The sequence below is a fragment of the Sebastes fasciatus genome, chromosome 17 (genome assembly GCF_043250625.1).
Source record: "Sebastes fasciatus isolate fSebFas1 chromosome 17, fSebFas1.pri, whole genome shotgun sequence".
Taxonomy (NCBI): domain Eukaryota; kingdom Metazoa; phylum Chordata; class Actinopteri; order Perciformes; family Sebastidae; genus Sebastes; species Sebastes fasciatus.
Window position 1 is genome coordinate 21,273,292 of NC_133811.1, and position 20,049 is coordinate 21,293,340.

The 20,049-nt window shown below is 39.3% G+C and overlaps 1 protein-coding gene across 5 annotated transcripts in view; it reads left to right on the forward strand.

Moving 5' to 3' along the window:
• Nucleotides 1-672: 672 nt before the first annotated feature.
• The window catches only part of akap9 (A kinase (PRKA) anchor protein 9), a 70,222-nt gene continuing 50,845 nt past the window's right edge, over nt 673-20,049 (forward strand). For 4 of the 5 annotated variants that reach the window (XM_074613655.1, XM_074613657.1, XM_074613660.1 and 1 more), the window contains exons 1-6: nt 673-890; nt 12,213-12,488; nt 16,300-16,344; nt 17,271-17,324; nt 18,817-18,957; nt 19,849-20,004. In XM_074613655.1, coding sequence (XP_074469756.1) covers nt 843-890; nt 12,213-12,488; nt 16,300-16,344; nt 17,271-17,324; nt 18,817-18,957; nt 19,849-20,004 — 720 coding nt within the window. In that variant the 5' untranslated portion in view covers nt 673-842. The remainder of the gene's footprint in view (nt 891-12,212; nt 12,489-16,299; nt 16,345-17,270; nt 17,325-18,816; nt 18,958-19,848; nt 20,005-20,049) is intronic. The other variant, XM_074613659.1, reaches the window with a different exon arrangement.

A 20,049-nucleotide genomic window follows, 5' to 3' on the forward strand; every position in this document is an offset into this window, starting at 1 on the left:
GACACCATCACAGCACTGGAGAGCTCCTTCAGCGACAGGCTGCCCCACCCAAAGTGTGTGAAGGAACGCTATCTCAGGTCCTTCCTTCCTGCAGCTGTCAGACTTCACAACCAGCACTGCTCCCAGTAGACCATGAAAATATCAGGTTATTGTCAGTTTTTTGGTGTGTAAGTGCACTTACACACCAAAAAACTGGCAATAACCTGATATTTTCAGGTGGAATTTCATTCATTCATTCTCACTGTGCAATATCATTTTCCACTCGTGCAATTTTTTAATAGTCTGTTTATTGTCAATACTCTATATAGTGCTCCTATTTTATACCCCCTTCTATTTAAATGGTTCATATTTTGTTACACTTTGTTTAGCTCTTTTTTTTACTGTGTTAGCTGATGCATCTTGTTTTTTGCACTATCCCCTTTGCTGCTGTACACTGCAAATTTCCCCACTGCGGGATTTATACAGGGATATCTTATCTTATGCCGTGTTATTGGTACTTTTACTTAATTAAAATATCTAATCACCTCTCCTACCACTGATCAAAACCAAACTGAAGTTTTTATTTGGAGTAATTACGACATTTTCTGACAGCCCGTGAAGGCACCACTAGTGGAATGCCAGGTGGGCGTGGCCTGTGAAGCTACCTCTACTACGTCATCATAGCTGAGTCTCATGTTTACGTGGAAAACATGGCGGCGGACTACCAGCAAGGAGAAGAAGACAGCTCCCAGTGACCTGCTGACTGACAGCAGCGAGCTGGAAACCAAACCAGACACATAATCAACCCGTTAGTGTTTAGATGAAGCAGCCTCTCTCTTGTTTCAGCCACAGGGACCGAGGTCATGGAGGACGAGGAGAGGCAGAAGAAGCTGGAGGCCGGCAAAGCAAAGGTAGGAGATAATAACTCACTATAACACTGATAGCATGGCTGTAAAGTAGTCTCTTACTTGTCTATAACTTATTATCCTCAGCTGTTATTTTGTCCCCCTCCTCCTCCTGTCCTCTTCCTGTCCTCATCTCAGCTGTCAGAGTCCCAGCAAACATGCGCCCTCCTCTGACAGCCGGTGGTGTTAGCATACATAGCTACTGCTGGACTCCTTTGTCATGCTGCATAGTCTACTGTTACACCATGTTTATTTTACTTCTTTACTTCTTCCCTGAGTGTGCACGCATTGCTCACTTAATCACCTCGCAAGTCAAGCAGGCACATTGTTATCAGAGGCTTTGAAATGCCACCTTGAAGTGAGGAGGTGAGGTGGACAGGCTGGTGTAACAGGATATACAGGACATACATTATATCCCCACTAGCAAAGAGAAAAAACTGCCCCACATGACAAACTTATCTTACATTGGCTTTATCAGCATCAGCGTCAACATTTAGGTCAGGAGGACAACCCCCCCCCCCCCCCACCACTATCATCCAGTAGCTGATGTAAAACAATGCTGCTACTACAGGATACTACAGGATAGATGCACATGTCATCTTTATTATTTTTGCTACAGAAATTAGTGTTGCTTCACTTTTATAAAATTGCAATGAAATAACAGGATTTACAGGACATATATCCCCACTAGTAAGAATAGCAAACACTGTCCCACATGCAAAACTTACATTGGCTTTATCAGTATCAGCATTAACATTTAGGTCAGGAGGACAACCCCCCCACCATCCAGTAGCTGATGTAAAACAATGCTGCTACTACAGGATATAATGCCCTGTAATCCTGGAGGGATGCCCATGTCATCTTTATTATTTTTGCCATAGAAATTAGTGTTGCTTCATGATATAAATTGCAATGGTACACAGCTCTGTCTCACTTCTTGTAGCTTTGACTGGTGAGGTATACTGCATGACCTTGCAGTAACTCTGTTATTAATATGTGTAGTATACCCAAACATCTTGAGGATGAATACTGTCCTTAAAGGGGACATATCATGCTAATTTTCAGGTTCATACTTGTGTTTTGTGTTTCTAATAGAACATGTTTACATGCTGCAATGTTAAAAAAACAACTTTGTTTTCCTCGTACTGTCTGCCTGAATATACCTGTATTTACCCTCTGTCTGGAACGCTCCGTTTTAATGCATTTCAACGGAATTGCAACAGAATTGCGTTGCTAGGCAACAGTTTGGGTCCATGTTTACAAACTGTCAGCTGATGTTATTTACATACACTGCAACAGGAAATAAACTGGGACACATTTAGAATGTTTACGTTTAGAACCGTGTAATGATCTATATATTGTGTATTTGTGACATCACAAATGGAGAGAAATCGGCTTGTTTTAAACGTAAAATTTCTGATTTACGGGCCGTGTATATTTCTCTGTATATTGAGCATTTTGATAGTTTAACAGTATTTATATAGCACTTAAACCTGCTTTATAATATAAAAGACATGAAAATCTCACTTTTTACAATATGGGACCTTTAACATGCCTGCAAAGAGACCTTAACAAGATGTAATGTGCCAACCTCAATTTTGGGCATAAAATAGATAATATACAGTATGATAATAACACACTCTAAAGACATGTAGCTAATTGGATATGTGCAACAGAGAGAGGAATTAAATACAAATCTGGCTGTCAGTGTAACAATCTAGTGATTATAGAATGAATCTTGACAGCCTCATCTTGGCACTATCACTCACACATCACTCACTATATAACTGTTCATCCCTCTTAATATTACAGTGTTTGTCCAGCTGTGTGATTCTTTGTAAACCCCATATACATTTACAAAGAGCTGATATTGAGAATAAGAATGATTTCTGTCAGAAAGACTTGGAAAAAGGTGCAACGCTCCAAACGCTCTCCATCGTCCTGACACTGCAGAGTACATCTAACACGCTGTGTTCGGTGTCTCTTTCGGTCACTCCAGGTTTCATACTGGAGCTGGAGCTCTGGCTTTTCAGGTTAGCACAGTGGGAGAGACCATGAGAAACACCATCTCCATGGTTATGGCATTTTGGTTTATAAAAGGCTTCTCTGTACTGGAGCAGGATTGCTGTTTTTTAGTTGTTTTTTTACACAGTACCATGTCACCATGCCCTCACATGCAGGGGGGGGACTTCACAAGATATTTCACTGAGTGACACCTCTAATGGCTATCCAGGACATCATTATTTTCTCTAATAGCCTCCCAAAGTCAGACTGGTTCTTGTGAGCTTGGATTGAGCCCAAACTGATATACGTCAGAGTCAATCAGCTATGGGGAGTGTTCAGATGATGACCCACTGCCTCTCCAAACCTTAAGGGAAAACATTTAGCTGTTGATGTTGTAGGGAAGACTTCATGTTGATGTCTGAGTGAAAGGAGAACTGTCGATCATCTATTGTACAGCCCTGCTTGGAATGACGTCCGTCCCAAGCAAGTGCCTATTGAGTCATACCAGAAGATGAAGCGTTAATTGTGGGCTGGTGTTGCCAGGCTATTGTTCCAAGCCATTAGCTGCAGTTGTATTGTTGCTTTCACTTTTCTCTCTGGCAAAATGGACCATATTGACAAGTGCATTACCAGCATAATGGAGTTACTCGTGCAAGACTTCGGCTCCAGTTGCATGGCAGATAAGGCTTTGAGTGTCATTCTTGAGACACTGCAGTGATGAGGTCAAGATGGTGGAAAGATTTTGTGTTACATCATCTCTTTGTTACTTTCTTTCTACCAGTCTCGTACCTCTTTCTGTCTAATCCAGACTCTGCAGATGCTTTAACAAGCCTTAAAGTCACCTTATGGTGCCACTCGCAGGAAGAAATTGTGTAAATTACCCGTGTAGTTCAGAGCAGTTACATTTTTTATCATTTTATTTGAATTGTTGTCGCCAATAAAGGTTGAGATGTTGGCTTCTTTTATTGTCAGAGGAGTGTCTCCATTGAATGACATTAACTTTTAATGTTGTTCCCTTGTAATGTTTTATTTTTTGGTCTGTAGATCAGTCCTGCTCTGTCTGCCCATTAGTCCGCCACTCACACACAGTGTTGAACAGCACTGATTTTTTAATAAAACTTCAGGGACTAATGTGCCAGCAGCTCATTTGCTGTTGCAGCATTTTCAAAATCATACAGATTGGCCGAGGGGCTGGGCACTGCAGTGTTTTTTAATTCGGCCCAAGGGATGCACGCGTCACTCATGAAGGACGGCGTGCTCATTTGTTTCTCTGCTTCTCTGATGTGTCTGCTCACTGCAAAGTATGTTTGTAACTTGACCAGCTTCTGCCATTATGATCGATTGATGGGTTGATTTGATTACTTGCAAAGCTTGTGCAAGAAACGAGGCGTCAGGCAGGGCAGTGAATATCTGATGCACAATGTCATAGATTTGTAATTCTACACTTGTGTTTCTGTTTGTGCTAATTACGACGCTAAAAAGATTCCTTACAGTCATTATTTCCAAACCAAATTACAATATATCATAGCCTAAACTTTTTATAGTAGTAAAGATGTATTCAGCCTAAATTGGAGAGACCATTTGCCAAACTACGTATAACACAACAAACTTTAATAGTGCGTCCACAGAAATATTGCAAGAAGGTTTCCTTGGGGTTCAATTAGGTCACAGCACTGTCAGGCAGCATTGGAGGTTTTGAGGACAGCAAAGGTTCAAGATGATCTACTTAGCTTCGGCCTGAATGGTTAATCCTTCAGGTGACTAATCATGTATGTGCCCTGCACAGCTCAATATGATGAACAGACTTTGACCACCGTGGCTTATTCATCTTATTAATTGGCTTTATTGATACTGGAGGGTTTCACTTTTAGGCTCCAGTCTTTATCATCCCTATATGTTTGATTATAGAACAATAAATGCTTTTGGAGCTCTTGTAATGTCATGCTGCGCGGCTTGAGAAGGGATTTTCAGGTGATTAATTGAATGTGATGGTCGAACAGCTGTCCACTGTAATTAGCTTTAACCTGGAAGATGACTGAACCAAACTTTCTGTGCAGGTCTAGAAACTTTTCCTATGACTGAAGGAAGCCCTTTGCCCTCTTTTGATATTTACAAAAACTTGTTTTTCACTTGAGGCAACAGCGAAACATTCAGCATCTTGCAGAAAAGCTCTAGAAGTAGGAAAGTATAAATGTAATCTGAAGCTGCATTTGCACACCACAGCTGATAACTAAAGTATAGATACCATGAAAGAGGCTGGTTGGGTTTCACTCATAGACTGTATATAAGAAGTGGACGTAGTCACCGTGACGTCACCCATTGGTTTGTGGACTGCCGTTTTGAAGCCTCAAGTTTGGCATTTTGGCCGTCCCCATCTTGGTTTATTGCAACCAGAAGTGCCACGAAAGGTGGAGGTAATTACAACCGAACGCTCAATAAGACATTTTCATGTGACCAAATAGGTTACAATAAACTTTCATGAACTGAAAACACACCATGACCTGCGACCTCTCAATCACAAGGTAGCCACGCCCTAAAGCATACCCTGCTTTATGGTCCATTTGACTCTAAATGGGACCATAATTTACTAAATGAACATCATGCTGTATTGAAGAAGACTTGAAACTAGTGATTGAGACCATAAACTCATGTTTACAATGTTTACTGAGGTAATGGATCAAGTGAGAAGTAGGGTGCAAGTTTAAGGCACTTCTGCATTGGCTTCACTTTTCAGACCCGGAGGTAGCTCACTGGTTTCACTGTCTTTGTGAGAGTCTTTGTTTGATCATGCACTACAATGTTTATGCCAATCTGGTTTGCATGAAACAATCATGAAAGTGTTGAGTCAAGATTGTCTTCCAGATGAACTGTACAACCCCATGATACTATGTTTTGGTGTATAGGAACTTTAGAAAATCCAGGCAGCACATTACATTTAGATGAGGGCATGCAACAATCGTCCTATTGGCTAGACTGAAACCCAGGATATTGCACCTACATACCATGCTCTCCAGAGGGCCAAAATCCAGAAGTTACTGAGCCTGGAATTGGATAAATTGTAGTAGAAAATATTTACCTTGTGAGCTCAGTATTTTTTGGCTCATTGGAATAGCAGCCTTCTCCAAAGACATTTCCCTTTTGCCCACTGCCCACTGTTTTTCTGGGGTTAAGAGGGAGACTGTGGCGGCTGTCATTAGGAGGATGCTGCGTGATCTGCTCATTCCCAGTAGAAGTTATAAGGACACTTGAGTTTGATCATGGCTTTGATTTGTTGAATGCAAAGGCACGTAGGGCCGAGAAAAATAAGTATTGCTTGAGAGAAACAAGGTCGAGTTGTCAACCCGCGGATTAAACGGAACCAAATTTCATTGTTCACTGGCAATTTGTTCGTGCTGAGAATCAGAATAAACCTCTGAAACGACTCTCTACTCGCCACTCAGATCAGTCTGAGCAGTGTGAAGACACTTCAGGGCAGGATGTTTACAAGTCATCGTATGTCTGTGAGATGCATGTTCACATATATGAATTATATATTCAGCAGCCGATTCTGTGTTTGGAGCCTCTTGAACGTTTCACAGACGAAGCTCCACCTGATGCACCTGACATGAACCAGGTGGAGCAGAGATGGATTCAGTTGCTGCTGTGTTTTCAGGGCGATTAGCTATTGTTGATTGCTAACTTTAATGTGTGTGTAAAATGTGTGTGTAAAGCCCATGATTTTTGCCCTCTAGTAGTTTGGGTGTTGACTAACATAATGTCGCTGACTGTCTCATTGACACATGACATTGGAGGCTGTGAGCTTCCCCCCCTGGGTTCTTCTGCACGGCTGCATGTCAGTGTTGCTTCAGTATTTTTAGCAGTGTGTCTCACAAACTACAGAAAACAACTTTGTTACTTATTTAATCATTGAATGATACTTGTTAACAGTTTATTAAGCATGCACTACTTGTTTCAGTTTGTGGTAAAGTGTTTTAAACAGTATGCTTTTTCCTGAGGCACAAAAGTTCTGATCTTCTGAGACATCATTAGGCCTCATGCAAGAACCACTCGTACAAACAGATTCGTTCTTAAGTGGCTATACGAGTGATTTAGGAGAACTTGCCGCATTCACCTCGCAGTTAAAATTTTCTCTTAGGTGCGAACACAACTTCCGAGTGGTCCGGACCTGTCGTAGGAGTCATGTGCAGTTAAGTCTGCAGTTATCCAAACCAAAGTTTTTCACTATTGGATTGTATATTTCATTACTCTGAGGCAATTTTGAGTTTGAAAATCCTATATAAATTACACTTCATAATTATATTGACATTATATTGTTTGACTCTGCAATTCGAATTATAATATAATTCTAAATGTATTCGTATAGCCCAACGATATCATCATTAACTTAAATGAGCCATTGATGCTATTGCATAACACTTCATTATCAGTGTGAACATCTCAAATTGCAAAACGACTTGAATTATGCACTAACTGTCTCGGTACATAATAAGTTATAACAGGAAGTGTAACCAGGCCAGGCGCGTCACGGCTGACGTACTTCTTTTGAATGCCTTAGAGCGTCAGTGCCCTTGGAAGAGAGCTTGTTGCTGTGCTGACATATTTTTATTTATTAAAACTATTTAAAATAGAGTTTCTTTCCCCACGTATTTAATTTTGCACTTCTAGGTGCAAACATTGATGTGATGACAATTAACAGGGGGGTGACTTCTAGCTAAAACCTGAAGATCAAGATGATATATAGCCAGAAGGTAGTGTTGTATGTGCAATCTCGTGGGCAAAATGGATGAAATATTCTTTTTTTGTTTGTTTTATTATTCATTTATGGGCTTATTTTGCCTTTAATCTGTAGTACAGCCGAAGGATAGTACATGAAAGGGGGGGGAGAGAGGGGACGACATGCAGCAAAGGGCCACGGGTCAGATTCGAACCCGGGCCGCTGCAGTAAGGAGCCTTAGTACATGGGGTGCCGGCTCTACCTGGGGAGCTACCAGGGCGCCGAGATGAAATATTGTCCATCATTATATCTCATGATATAGTACATTTTCAGGTAAATCAATTACCTGTGAGTAATGTATGTTTTTAGTTTAATCATTGAATTAAATTCCTAACAAATTAAAAGTCTTGTCACAGATCAATCCTGATTGAATCCGACTTTGTCCACAATGGTTAATAAAGACACCCAGACTTATTAAAGGGATAGCCACACCTGTGTAAACATTACAGCGATATGGTATATGCAAATCAACATCATCTATGACAAACAGTACGATTGTGTTATCACACAACCGTACTGCAATGTGTTGTTTGTGTAATGTCCTCAAACTGAAATTTATCCTGCTGAAAAACAAATGTTCCACCTGTTTCCAAAAAGCTACATCAGTAAAAGATTTAGACGTATAAAAACAAATGAAAAGACATACGTAAATATACATCCGCGCTCATTCCGACGATCAAAACTCTATCAAAGCTCCAGGCCTTCCAGTAACACCAGATTGTAATCGATATTTAGTTCATCTCACCAGCTGGAAGAAATTAAACAGTCTACTGGATGTTGTTGTCGATGCTGTTAGTCAGCTACTATTAGACATTGATATAATAAATAAATAAATAAAAACGGTGTAAAAAGATGTGCCTGTGTAAATGTTTTCAGACAGCAGATGGTGATACACCTACGTAGTCTCTTTCCCCAGATGGTGATAGGGCTACACAGGCTCCAGTACTCCATATGTTCTGCCAATGCGCCGCTCTGCCCAGCCAAATAGGGCAGCTTGATATGATAAGCAGCTCAACGAAAGGCTGGGTTTCCCGAGACTTCTCCAGAACTCAGGGTGATTTCCGCTGGCAGGTCCGCTGCATAGCGTATAACAGCATGTTAATTAAAGGATAGCCTTGTTGTTTGGTTTTCTAGAGCCTCTCTGTCGTCGTATTCACCAGATTCTCCATCCTGAAAGACTGGCGTTCATTCATATCGCTCTCCTGGTATAAAGCTCTTCTGGAAGTGCAGATAGATGGATATATTTAGATGAGGGGTTGGGTGTGTGTTTGTGTGTGTGTGTGGAGGTGCAGAGGCACAGATCAGAAGCCCTTTGAGCTTTTCAGCTGAGTGTTGTGGGTGGGGGACGTGACCGCGACGCCCACTCTCAGCTCGGTCGTGTCGGCCTCTAACCTTTTGTGCAGCATCACCAAACCAGACCTGTCAAAAAAAAGTGCTTACTTTTATGCTGACTTTGCTGCTACAGGCGTGTGGTTCGCCAGAGAGGTGCATAAAATCTGTGCTACATGTCTTAGTCACAGTGAGGGCAAAGTAGAACTGTAACAGGTAATTAATTAGTCGATAGGTTAGATCGATATTTTGATAATCGATTAATTGTTTGTTTTTTCTAGCAAAAATACTAAACTTTTGCTGGTTGCAGCTTTTCAAGTGTCTGGATTTGTTCCTTTTTTGTGGTAAACTGAATATCTTTGGGTTTTGGACTGTTGGTTGAATAAAGAAAGTGAAAGTGGGGAATTTTATCGGGCATTTTTCCACTATTTTCTGACATATAGACAAAGCAATTAATAGATTAATCAAGCAAATAATTGTTGTATTTACTGATAATGAAAATAATCGTTTTGCATCCTTATAGAGCAAAGTATTTAAAGTCAATTAGTTGACTGTAGTCAAGATATCAGATTAATTAAATTCCTTCCTCGCAAAACATTTGCAAGGCAGATTTTTATTGAGAAAATTGTTAACTTGTTATCAGTCTTCTTCTTCACACCGTTGCCAGAGCATTGCTGGTTTTCTTGGCACAAATCCACCTGTAAATCAGTGGAATAGTGTGTAACCAATGGCAACAATGCCACATGCATCCCATGTACATGCATGTGCGTCCTTGTGCATTGTGCACAAGAACAAACAAAACAGGGACCCACTCAAAAACATTGCACTTCTAACTCCACAGGGGTTCCTTTATCTGACATGTAGAGGTGGGTGATATCACCATATATAACTTTAAATTATATAGATTTAACTACTGTCAGATATTTTGCTGTACCATTAAACTGAACTGTACCTTTTTAATATTTCTAGGTGTGTGTAGGTAGGTTGCAAATCAATGAGCATGTGGTTTATGTAATATTTGATTTTGTATGAGTGAAGTTTTTGGATTTGTCAGGTGTGTGATCACTGGACAAGACACAAACAGACATTCCCATTTGGTTATTTTATCCATAGTTGAAGCATGAAAGTTCATTCTTGACCTTGGAAAAAGTAGTTTAAAGCAACAGTGCCAACCCCCGTATGTTAATGTGCATTCAGGGTTATAATTTCTGTCATGGGGTTATGGGCATTTCCGGGACAGGTGAGCACGCATTAGCACGGTATCCTTGGCAACAGTATGTCTATATCTACGGCAATCCATGCAACACCTGTGCAGTGACACCTGCAGCCCTGCTGTCTGCCCAGCTCAGAGGACTCTGCCGTCTATCTGCTGTCACCGGTGGCTCATACATAATACACACATAAACACACAATAGTAATAACTGAACAGGTTGATTAATTAGTATCATCATATCCCTGGTGATTATTAATGTAAAATAGTAATGAGTAGTTAGAAATTAGACTTGTTTAGTATGTGCATTTGTATGTGACTTCACCTAATTATGCGTTCTAGTTTTTCAAAATAAAAAGAGGCCTGCGTCACAACATCATACAAATGATGAAAGTTATTCACTCAATAAAATAAAAAAATGCCTTTTATGTTTTTGATTAAGGCCAGAAAATGAAGAGGGAATAATTAATGGCTAAGTGTTTTTATAGATGATTAATCATTTAAATCATTTTTTAAGCCCAAAGAAAAAAATTAAAAATGTACTGATTCCAGCTTCTCAAATGTGACGATTTGCTGCTTTATTTCACTGTAAAAGGATTATTTTTGAGTTTTGGATTGTTGGTTAAGTAAAAGAAGCTATTTGAGGTAGAGCTGCAGTGATTAATCGACTAGAGCAAAAGATACAACTTCTTCTTCTTTGTTGTATATGATGGTAAACTGAATATCTATGTTTAGGCGTTGTCTCTGATTAAGTTATGTTTCGTTTGTTTCATTTCATTCATTCGTGTTTAGTGCCTCCTGTTTTATTTTATTACTCACCTCACATTTCAGATCACTTCACTTCCTGTCTTTGTGTGTTTTCCCGCCAGTTTTGATCATCTGCATCTCCCTGATTAGGTTCACCTGTCCCTCGTTAACCTCCTGCTCACCTGTTCTCACCTCCCTAATCAGTCATTAATCCTTATAACAGCCCAGTTCCTTTGGTCTTTGTCAGTTTGTCTTCGTTGTTGCGTGGAGTTTTGTTTGCCCTTTACTTGCCTTCAGCATCTTAGATTCTCAGTTTGTAAGCCTTTTGTTAAATAAATCATTTGACTGCACCAGTCAGCCTGCGTTTTGGTGCTTCCCTTGCTGCCTGCTCTCCAAAACGTGTCTCCAAAAAGACATTCAAAGACACTTGAAGAAGATTTACTATTTTGTGACATTTAATAGAATAAATGATTGATGAAATCAATTATTTGAAAGATGAATCGATAATGAAATGAAGTATTGCAGTCCTGATTTCAGTGATTAAGGATTTCTTTGACAGACCGAAGACTTTCAAGTTTGCATTTTTTAAAGTTTTAGGCACAATTTATGAAAATGATTGAGACGGGCCAAACAGCATGATGCTGTTGTGAAGATTAGGGAAGACTCATATGAAGTCTGTAAATTATTATTAAAAGTAAATTAGCACAAGCTCTACGTCTTATTATTGATATGAATTGGAGAATGGTTTGTGTACTTGTTTCTATCATGAATCCATGATTATCACCAATTTAAAAGCAACAATGAAGATACTCTTCTCGCTCTTCAGACATGATCGCTGACATAGTTTATAAAAGTAAACTAAAGTAATCCCTTTAGTAGGGATTAGCACCTGGCAGAGCAAGAGGCATGTGTCGGGGTCATATGGACACAGGGAGGGAGGACTCACTCGGAGCGGAGAAGACGCTTTTTTGGGACACACAATGTTTCGCTGCAGTTTCGCCAATCTGTGTAGACTCAGAGTAGGTTCATATGTTGTTTTTATTCTTTGTTTGAAATATAAACTTTGTGCTAGGCGGACTAATGAAGTTGTGAATTAGGTTAAAGCAGGTGGTTCTTAGCATTAGGGTCAGATAAACAAAGATCTGAATGGAACCTACAACCGGAGATGTAGACTAGAAAGACACTCAAAGAGATGTTTGTTTAAATGTTTGCTAATGTTAAAGCAGAAAGTGTGACACTGTGTGTTTCCCTCTTCCTTCTCCAGTTGGCTGAGTATCGCCAGAGAAAAGCTCACGCGGACTCCCAGAAGAAACAGAAGAAGAAGAAGAAAAGGAAGCCGGGAGAGGACTCGGAGGGGGATTCGCAGGGACGGGTGGAGGTCGAGCCGGATCGGACTGTGGGAGGAGAGGAGGAGGTCTCAGGTGGAGGACGAGATGGATCACAAGAAGGAAATAAAGACCCACCCACCACAGAGTTTACCTTCGCCAGGACACTGCGGAGCGGAGAGACTGTCAAGCACGACCAGACCTACACCATAGAGGTAGACATAACACTTCATTACAGTAGTACAGAATCCACACAGTCCATTCATTCCTTTTAATGCTTCAGAACGACTCAGACCTTAGCTTTGGTGCTGCTGGACAAAGTGTACAAAGTAGGTCACTGTTACTCATGTCAGAGAAAACATTTTATATGACAATTAAGTAGGGCTGCAGTACTATATTCATTATCAACTGGTTTGGCGATTATTTTGTCTATTAATCACTACATAGTTTAGTCTGTAAAATGTCAGAAAAATACCAAATAATGCCCATTAAAATGTCCTGAAGTCCAAGTTGACATATTCAATTGTTTGTTTTGTTCATCCAATAGTCCAAAACCCAAATATATTTAGATTACTATCAAAAAACAGCTATAAAATCAGCAATTATTTACATTTGAGAAGCAGAAACCAGTGAATTTGTTTGCGTATTGTTGCTCAAAAAATTCTTAAAACGATTAATGTATTATTAAAATAGTTACCAATTTCTGTTGATTGAGTAATCAATTAATTGACTGATAGTTTTAGCTCAAATAAATACAGAAATAATGGTTATTTTGTAATGAAATCTTTATTTATTTGAATGCCCTAGAAAGGGAACTGAGCAGGTGTAAGCTTGACCAGTTAGTAGGAGTTTATTCCATGTGTTCATTTTTAGAGATTATAGTTGATTTATGGAGAAAATTTAGACAAATTTACCAACAAAAATGATTCAGTGAAACAACAAGTAAGAAAAATTATGATTTACCTCCAATCAATAAACTGATTAGAACACATCTGCTGCATCCTGCGGCATTTCAAAATAAATGTGCGCCATTCAGGAAGGATTTCTGAGTGTTTAAGTTGATGTGAAGAATCGACTCTGTCTCCAATCACAATTCAGAATTGGTCTGAACATGCCCATTGGTATTGTGATCTTTTTTTCAAAATTAAGATTTAGACAAACTTATATTGGGGTCACAAGTTTGTTGAGCCGCAGAGAAAACCAATAAGTGACATCTTAATTACTCATAAACATTAACCAGAGTAAAATCCACTGGTTTAAAATATAGTAATAGATATCTTTTAACAATAAGACACTTTCATTTATGGAATTAATTATAAAATTATGACTTCACTAGTTTCAAACTTCACTACTTTTTTTTATGACACATGAAAAAATATATTCGTTCACATTTCCAGACTATCCCTCCAGAGATTAGTCTGTGGTGTTATAAATAATAACATCCGCCCTCTAAATGCTTTGAAACAGCATTCAGCACATTTGTTTCAATGATTCATAAGTCACACAACATTTAAAAATGATTATTCATGAATCTGGGATTTTTTTTTTAATTATTTTGGACATATTTGAAGCCTTTTTAGATTTCAACAGTCATCAGAAAAGTGTTTCTCTAATGCTGCGGACTGATTTTATTAATGAATGGTCTGTCTGCTCCTCCTGCACCAAGAAAGTCTTTTAACTTTAGACATTTCATGGCTTTAAATTTTATAATTAACATGTACTTATGAGAGATTATAAGAGATGTGTTCATACCCGTAGATCTGTGTGAGAATGATCATAGTGCTCTCTAGAGTTTTGTTTCTGTTGTCTCCTGGAGCTTAATGAGCCCGCTGTAGCTGTCATGACAACCAGTCCCTCTGGGAGCTCAGAGCGCTGATGTAGGAATTTCAGCAGGAAAGAATAAATTAAAATTGTTACCTTATTTCCTTCAGAATTTAAAAAATCAGTGTTTATTAAATGAAAAGAGTCCAAGTGGAGAAAAAAAAATCAGATTACTGAGGCCTTTACACTTCGTTGAAAGAAAATGTCTGTATGACATTTGTCTACAAGCACTTCACTTTAATGGAGCTATTCTTTCCAAGAAAAGCTTATTTCCCTGTATATTGGTACTGAATTACAGAGTTTTTACCACAAACCTTCATCAGTTAATTATGGATTCTCACAATTAAGCCAAAATGCACACATTCCCAAAAATCTTAATTACTGAGACTCGTACTTCTTGTATAGAAAGAAAATGTATCTTTGACTTTGTCTCCTCAGAGTAAAGTTTGGACTTCTCAAAATGCCTCTAATACCCTCTGAGATGTGTTTGGAGCATCTAGATTACACATTAGTGTTATTGTATCTTTAGATATTTAGTTTGGAGGAGACAGACTTGCAAAGGTTTTGGTTGTGCTGCGGATTTGGTCGAACCTTCAACTGCTTAGTTCTTCCTTTTTCAGAATACACCACTTACCGATCATCGAGCATGCTATTTGAAACTTGCCAACACAGGGATGAAAATTCAATGTCGACGCGTTCTGCGAATTCATTTCATATCCACAAATACAACTGCAGCCCTTCTTGCAAACCCAGCCTGCTTGAAAAAATGGTCGGTCAGTTTAATTTGTATTCTCATAAAGACCTTTGAAAAGATAATTGGTATTTGGTCTGGAAGCTTTGCAAACATACATGACCTTCAGAGCCACAATAAATCCCATTCACTAGTCTCAATGAGGATTCTCGACAAATAAATATCGAGCATCTCTTCTGAAACAGTGACCGGAGGGCTCTTACATATTATTTTTTTTGTGTTCATCATTCGAGCCTTCTCGGTCTCTTTTATCGGCGCTGCGCAGCCACTCTCTCCCTGAACCCACTGTACATTTGATGCGGTACATGCCCACAAAACTACTGGTTGCCATGGAAACAGAGAATTGCCTTTCAACAGGTTGAGCTGCGTCGGTCTGTGTGACCAATTTCTGTGGCCTTACAACACTTTTAGCAGACCTTAAGGTTGATTGAATGTATGAATGTTTTGTTGCGCGGCGAGATTTCTTTTTTTTTTTTTTTTTTACCTTGGGAGCGACCCACAATCCTCTCTGTTACAAAAGGGCTGTGGGACATTCTGTATCTTTCTGCTGGGAGCTGTTATGTATCACTAACAAATGAAACTTGCATTTTAAGAGGCTGCGCCATACAGTGCGTGTGAATTATTTATGAAGGTAAATTATGTAACCATTTAAAGTGAAATGTTTTATCCTCCTCCGTGTTTTTGTTCTCATCCCAGACGAACTGGTCATGGGATTTGATTCTCTTCAGAGAATGTGACGCTGCTTTCTGTGAGCAGGACATGGTTGCTGTGGAAACGCTACAGCATCAAAGTTATCCATCCTCAAGTCTTTCACAGTATAATTGCAAATACAAGAGTTGTTGACTCATTGATGCCTCTCGGACATCAGCAGCTGCCAGTAAACTTTCCATCAATCAACGAGGTTGTAATAAAATGTTCACATGTCTTCGTCACATGTCACCTGGCCAATATTCTTCTTTGTGCACGCCGCTTTTCACAGTTTGACGTGACGTTCAAGTTCTGCAATCAGTCGGAAGTAAAGCCTGTCATTTCTCTCCCGTCCTGGACCCCATGCAGTTTCAATTTATGACTCAGGAATTAACCCGAAAATAGACTTCAATAATGGCCGTCATTACTCGTTGGGAGTGAGAACGGAGCGGTGTGACAGAAGTAGGTTAGGCCCATATTTTATTTATGCTGAGTGCCTACTGAAATAGGACATAAGGCAGGCATTGTTTCAAATTGTTATTGAATCAAAGAACCGATGATTTATGGAACTGTAATGAGTTTAATTTTCTTTTCACAATAAAACTGTTTACATATTTGACTTAAGTGATGTTCTATTGTGAGGCTTTGGCTGTCATGTACTATCTATGCACATGCTGATTGAAATCACTTATTTTACATGGCTCACATATCCTGCTAGTTTCCTACATTCAGTATTGATGAAATCCTCTTAATCTTCTCTGTTGCAGCCGGAGAGTGAAGTGTCCACTACTGCTGAAGATTATTCCTCAGAGGTGAGATGACCTTTCTGAATATATGTATCATCACTTTGTGACATTAACCTATGTTTTTCTTTATGATGTTATGGTAACTCCCAATTGTTTTTCACAATGCCAAGTTTACACCAGTGGGCAACTCCAAGAAGTGGTCTGAGAAGTGAAGTCAATGCAGAAGTGCCTTAAACTTGCATTTTTTCTAATAGCCAGCAGGGGGCGACTCCTCTGGTTGCAAAAAGAAGTCTGATTGTATAGAAGTCTATGAGAAAATGAGCCTACTTCTCACTTGATTTATTACCTCAGTAAACATTGTGAACATGAGTTTATGGTCTCAATTGCTAGTTTCAAGTCTTCTTCAATACAGCATGATGTTCATTTAGTAAATTATGGTCCCATTTAGAGTTAAATAGACCATAAAGCAGGGGATGCTTTAGGGCGTGGCTACCTTGTGATTGACAGATCGCTACCACGGCGTTGTCCGGTCTGGGAGTTGTCCGTGTCTTCGTCATAGAACTTTAACACTTTCACAGTGTGTTTTCACTTCATGAAAGTTAATTATAACCTTTTGGTCGCCTTAAAGTGTCTTATTCAGCGTTCGGTTGTACTTAGCATCACCTTCTCGTCCCACTTTTGGTTGCAAATAACCATCATGGCGACGGTCTAATCCCAAGATGGCAACGGCCAAAATGCCAAACCCGAGGCTTCACAACGGCAGCCCACAAACCAATGGGTGATGAGTGAGGGGAGACTGTTTGAAAATTGAAAGAATTTAGAAAATCTAAATCAGTAAGAGGATGATTTAAATGTGATTTTAGTCCACACTAAAACCAACATTTAAGAAAGTTTGTCAAGAAAATAAATCATCAGACTTGTAATTTATGTAGACGTCTCCGTCACGACCCCCCAGATCTTAATGTGTCACTGACAGCATTGTGAATTAACAGGTAAATGGGTGCCATGATGAGATGACAGAGAGCCTAACTACGGATTTTATCTGGGTACAGTAATCCGTTCAAGCAGTTCTCTTGGCTCGGCATCTGCTTTGCTCTCTAGCGAAACCCACTGGCTGCTGGACTTAACTCTCTGTTTGCTTCTACTCTAGTCCTCTGCAAGATTTCCTCTAAACCGACTAACCACGCCTGTTTTATGCTGCACTCACTTGACTATATATACTGTATACCTACAAACACGTTCGGTATTTGAAAGCTTTGCCGTAGGAAAAAAATTATCAGTGAAAGCTGTAGGAGAATCAGGTGGATGATGGAGGAGAAGAAGAAGAAGCAGGGAGAGGACTGTGAAGAGTTTGGAGGAGAGAGGACGGGGGGTGTTACACACAGAGCTGCTCTCTTTAGATTCACGAGGTGAAACCAGGGAGGTGCTGATCAACAGTTGGGATAGATGAGGAGCAAAGTGACATGCCGACTGCTGTACGGATTACAGTGAGATGTTAAGAAAGAGTAGTGGTGCATTAACTAAATCAGAACTAACCTGTAGACTGAAATATTGTTATAATATATTAGTGCTGTTACCATAACTTTAAACTAGGGTCGGTAATCTTAAGAAACTAGCAAGAGTACGCTATAGATTTTTAAATGATCCATTCGGGCTGAATAAAATGATTGGACAGGTTTAATACAGTCTTGCGAAGGCCACAGATATCGGATTTTATTTATTTTTTTCCCGAGCATTTCATTTATTTATTGCTGTCAGGATGTTTCGAGAATTTCCACAAATATAACTAAGAAGATTTTAAGAAGATTACTAACCCTAACTTTAATATATTTCAAGTTTCCAAATTAAATTCATGAAATAGTTTTTTTTCCTTTGTGTGGGATTAAACTTAGTAATTATTTCTTAAATAATCAGCATTCAGCAACATTGCAAATGTCAGTATCTTTAAAAGTGAAGTTGTAATAACTATATATTATAATAAGTGATATGAAAGCATTTCTGTCCCCTTTCTAATTAAGTCAATTTTGCGAGTCGGGGTTCTAATAGTAGTGAAAGGGAATCTAAGGGACATAATTACAGCAATATTTGAACAGTGTTTTACAACGGAAGATTATATTCTTAATTATCTTGAAAGAAATAAATATCAAATGTTGGCGTCTTTTTGATTTGATATAGAACCCACGACAATCAGATGTGTCAGCAGTAAGTAAAGTATTTAGCTGAATTTAATTACCTTTATTAACTTCCACTTATCGAACTAACAAAGACAGACTTTGCCTGAACTGCTTTGGGTTGTTGGCGTTGCATTTTGACTGGTATCTGTAAAAGCTGGGTTTAGCAATCCTTTTTTGGAAGATCCAGCAAAGAAAAAAAAGAGTTTAACATATTTACTACACATTCCTTCACATGGCTCCCGTCTCTTGTAACTAACAGCTGTCGCGCTACGGTGGTGACTAATTGCTTAGCTCATTCTTGAAAACTCATCTTTATGGATTTACCGTCCGAAACTCTGTAAGAAATGCACATTTTCCCGTTCAGGAGGAGGTGGAGCCCATCCAACAGGTGACGAAGGGAGGTACGATGGAGGATGCACTCGCCGCCAAGACCCAGGCAGTGGAGGAGCTGAGTCGAGAGCTTGAAGAAATCAGGTCTGCCTTTGGCACAGAGGGAGTACAGCAGGTAAATGTTTTATTACTTTATTATAGGTCATACCGTACTGTTCGTCTTCTAAACTTCTTTTAACTTTTCTGAATATCACAATATTTTACCTTTAAAGTGGTTTGATTGGAAGTATTTTCAGGTTTGGTGCTATCGTTGTTGATGTGAATGTAGAATGGATTTTTTGCTCATGAATGGCAGAAATATTTACACATGAATACATCTTCCATTTGGTAATAATAATATCACCTGTCATCTATTTCAAATGATTTGTCCTCATGCAATTAGATCTGTAGCTATAAATAACTATTAACACTCATTTCAAGGACGGGAACTTAGTCTTTTAGTTTTTTATTTTTTACTCACCCCGTGTTACCTTGAATTCTACGAGAAAGCGTTTGTTTTTCTCGCATGCCTCCACAGCGAACGGAGAATAGAAAAAAAAATTGAGAGAAGTCTTGATTAATTGAGGTAAATGTGAGCCGCGTTTTACAACAGGAAAACTATATCAAAACACTTCGGATTTGTCCGAACTCGCACAGACGAGTAGCGCACCTACACAAGAGAGCAACTGTTTATGTGGAAGGGTTTTGAATTGTTTTAGGTTTTAGCAAAGATGCACGTGTTTGGGAAGTAGTGAGCGTACGACTAAATAAATGAGACTTGGATTATACTGCACGAGTTGTGTGAGAGTTTTAATACAGTTTTGCTGTTATTAAACGCGCCCACATTTACTTAAATTCATCAAGACTTTTCACCGTAGAGTCATGCCAGAAAAACTAAGTTTTCTTCAGAAATTCAAGGTGACACGGGGGTGAGTAACTGATACACAAATGGTCATTTTGTGGGTGAAGTATTCCTTTAAGCTGTCTCTCTAAGGTGATTTTACTTAATTGCATTTTACTTTTTTAGCTGCAGGACTTTGAGGCCGCTCTGAAGCAGCGAGATGGCATCATCACCCAGCTCACAGCCAACCTTCAGCAGGCTCGTGAGGAGAAAGACGAGATCATGAAAGAATTCCTGGAACTGACGGAGCAAAGTCAAAACCTACATATTCAGTTCCAGCAGGTAGGATGTTTTTTAAGTCTCAATTACTATGTTATATTAGCTATT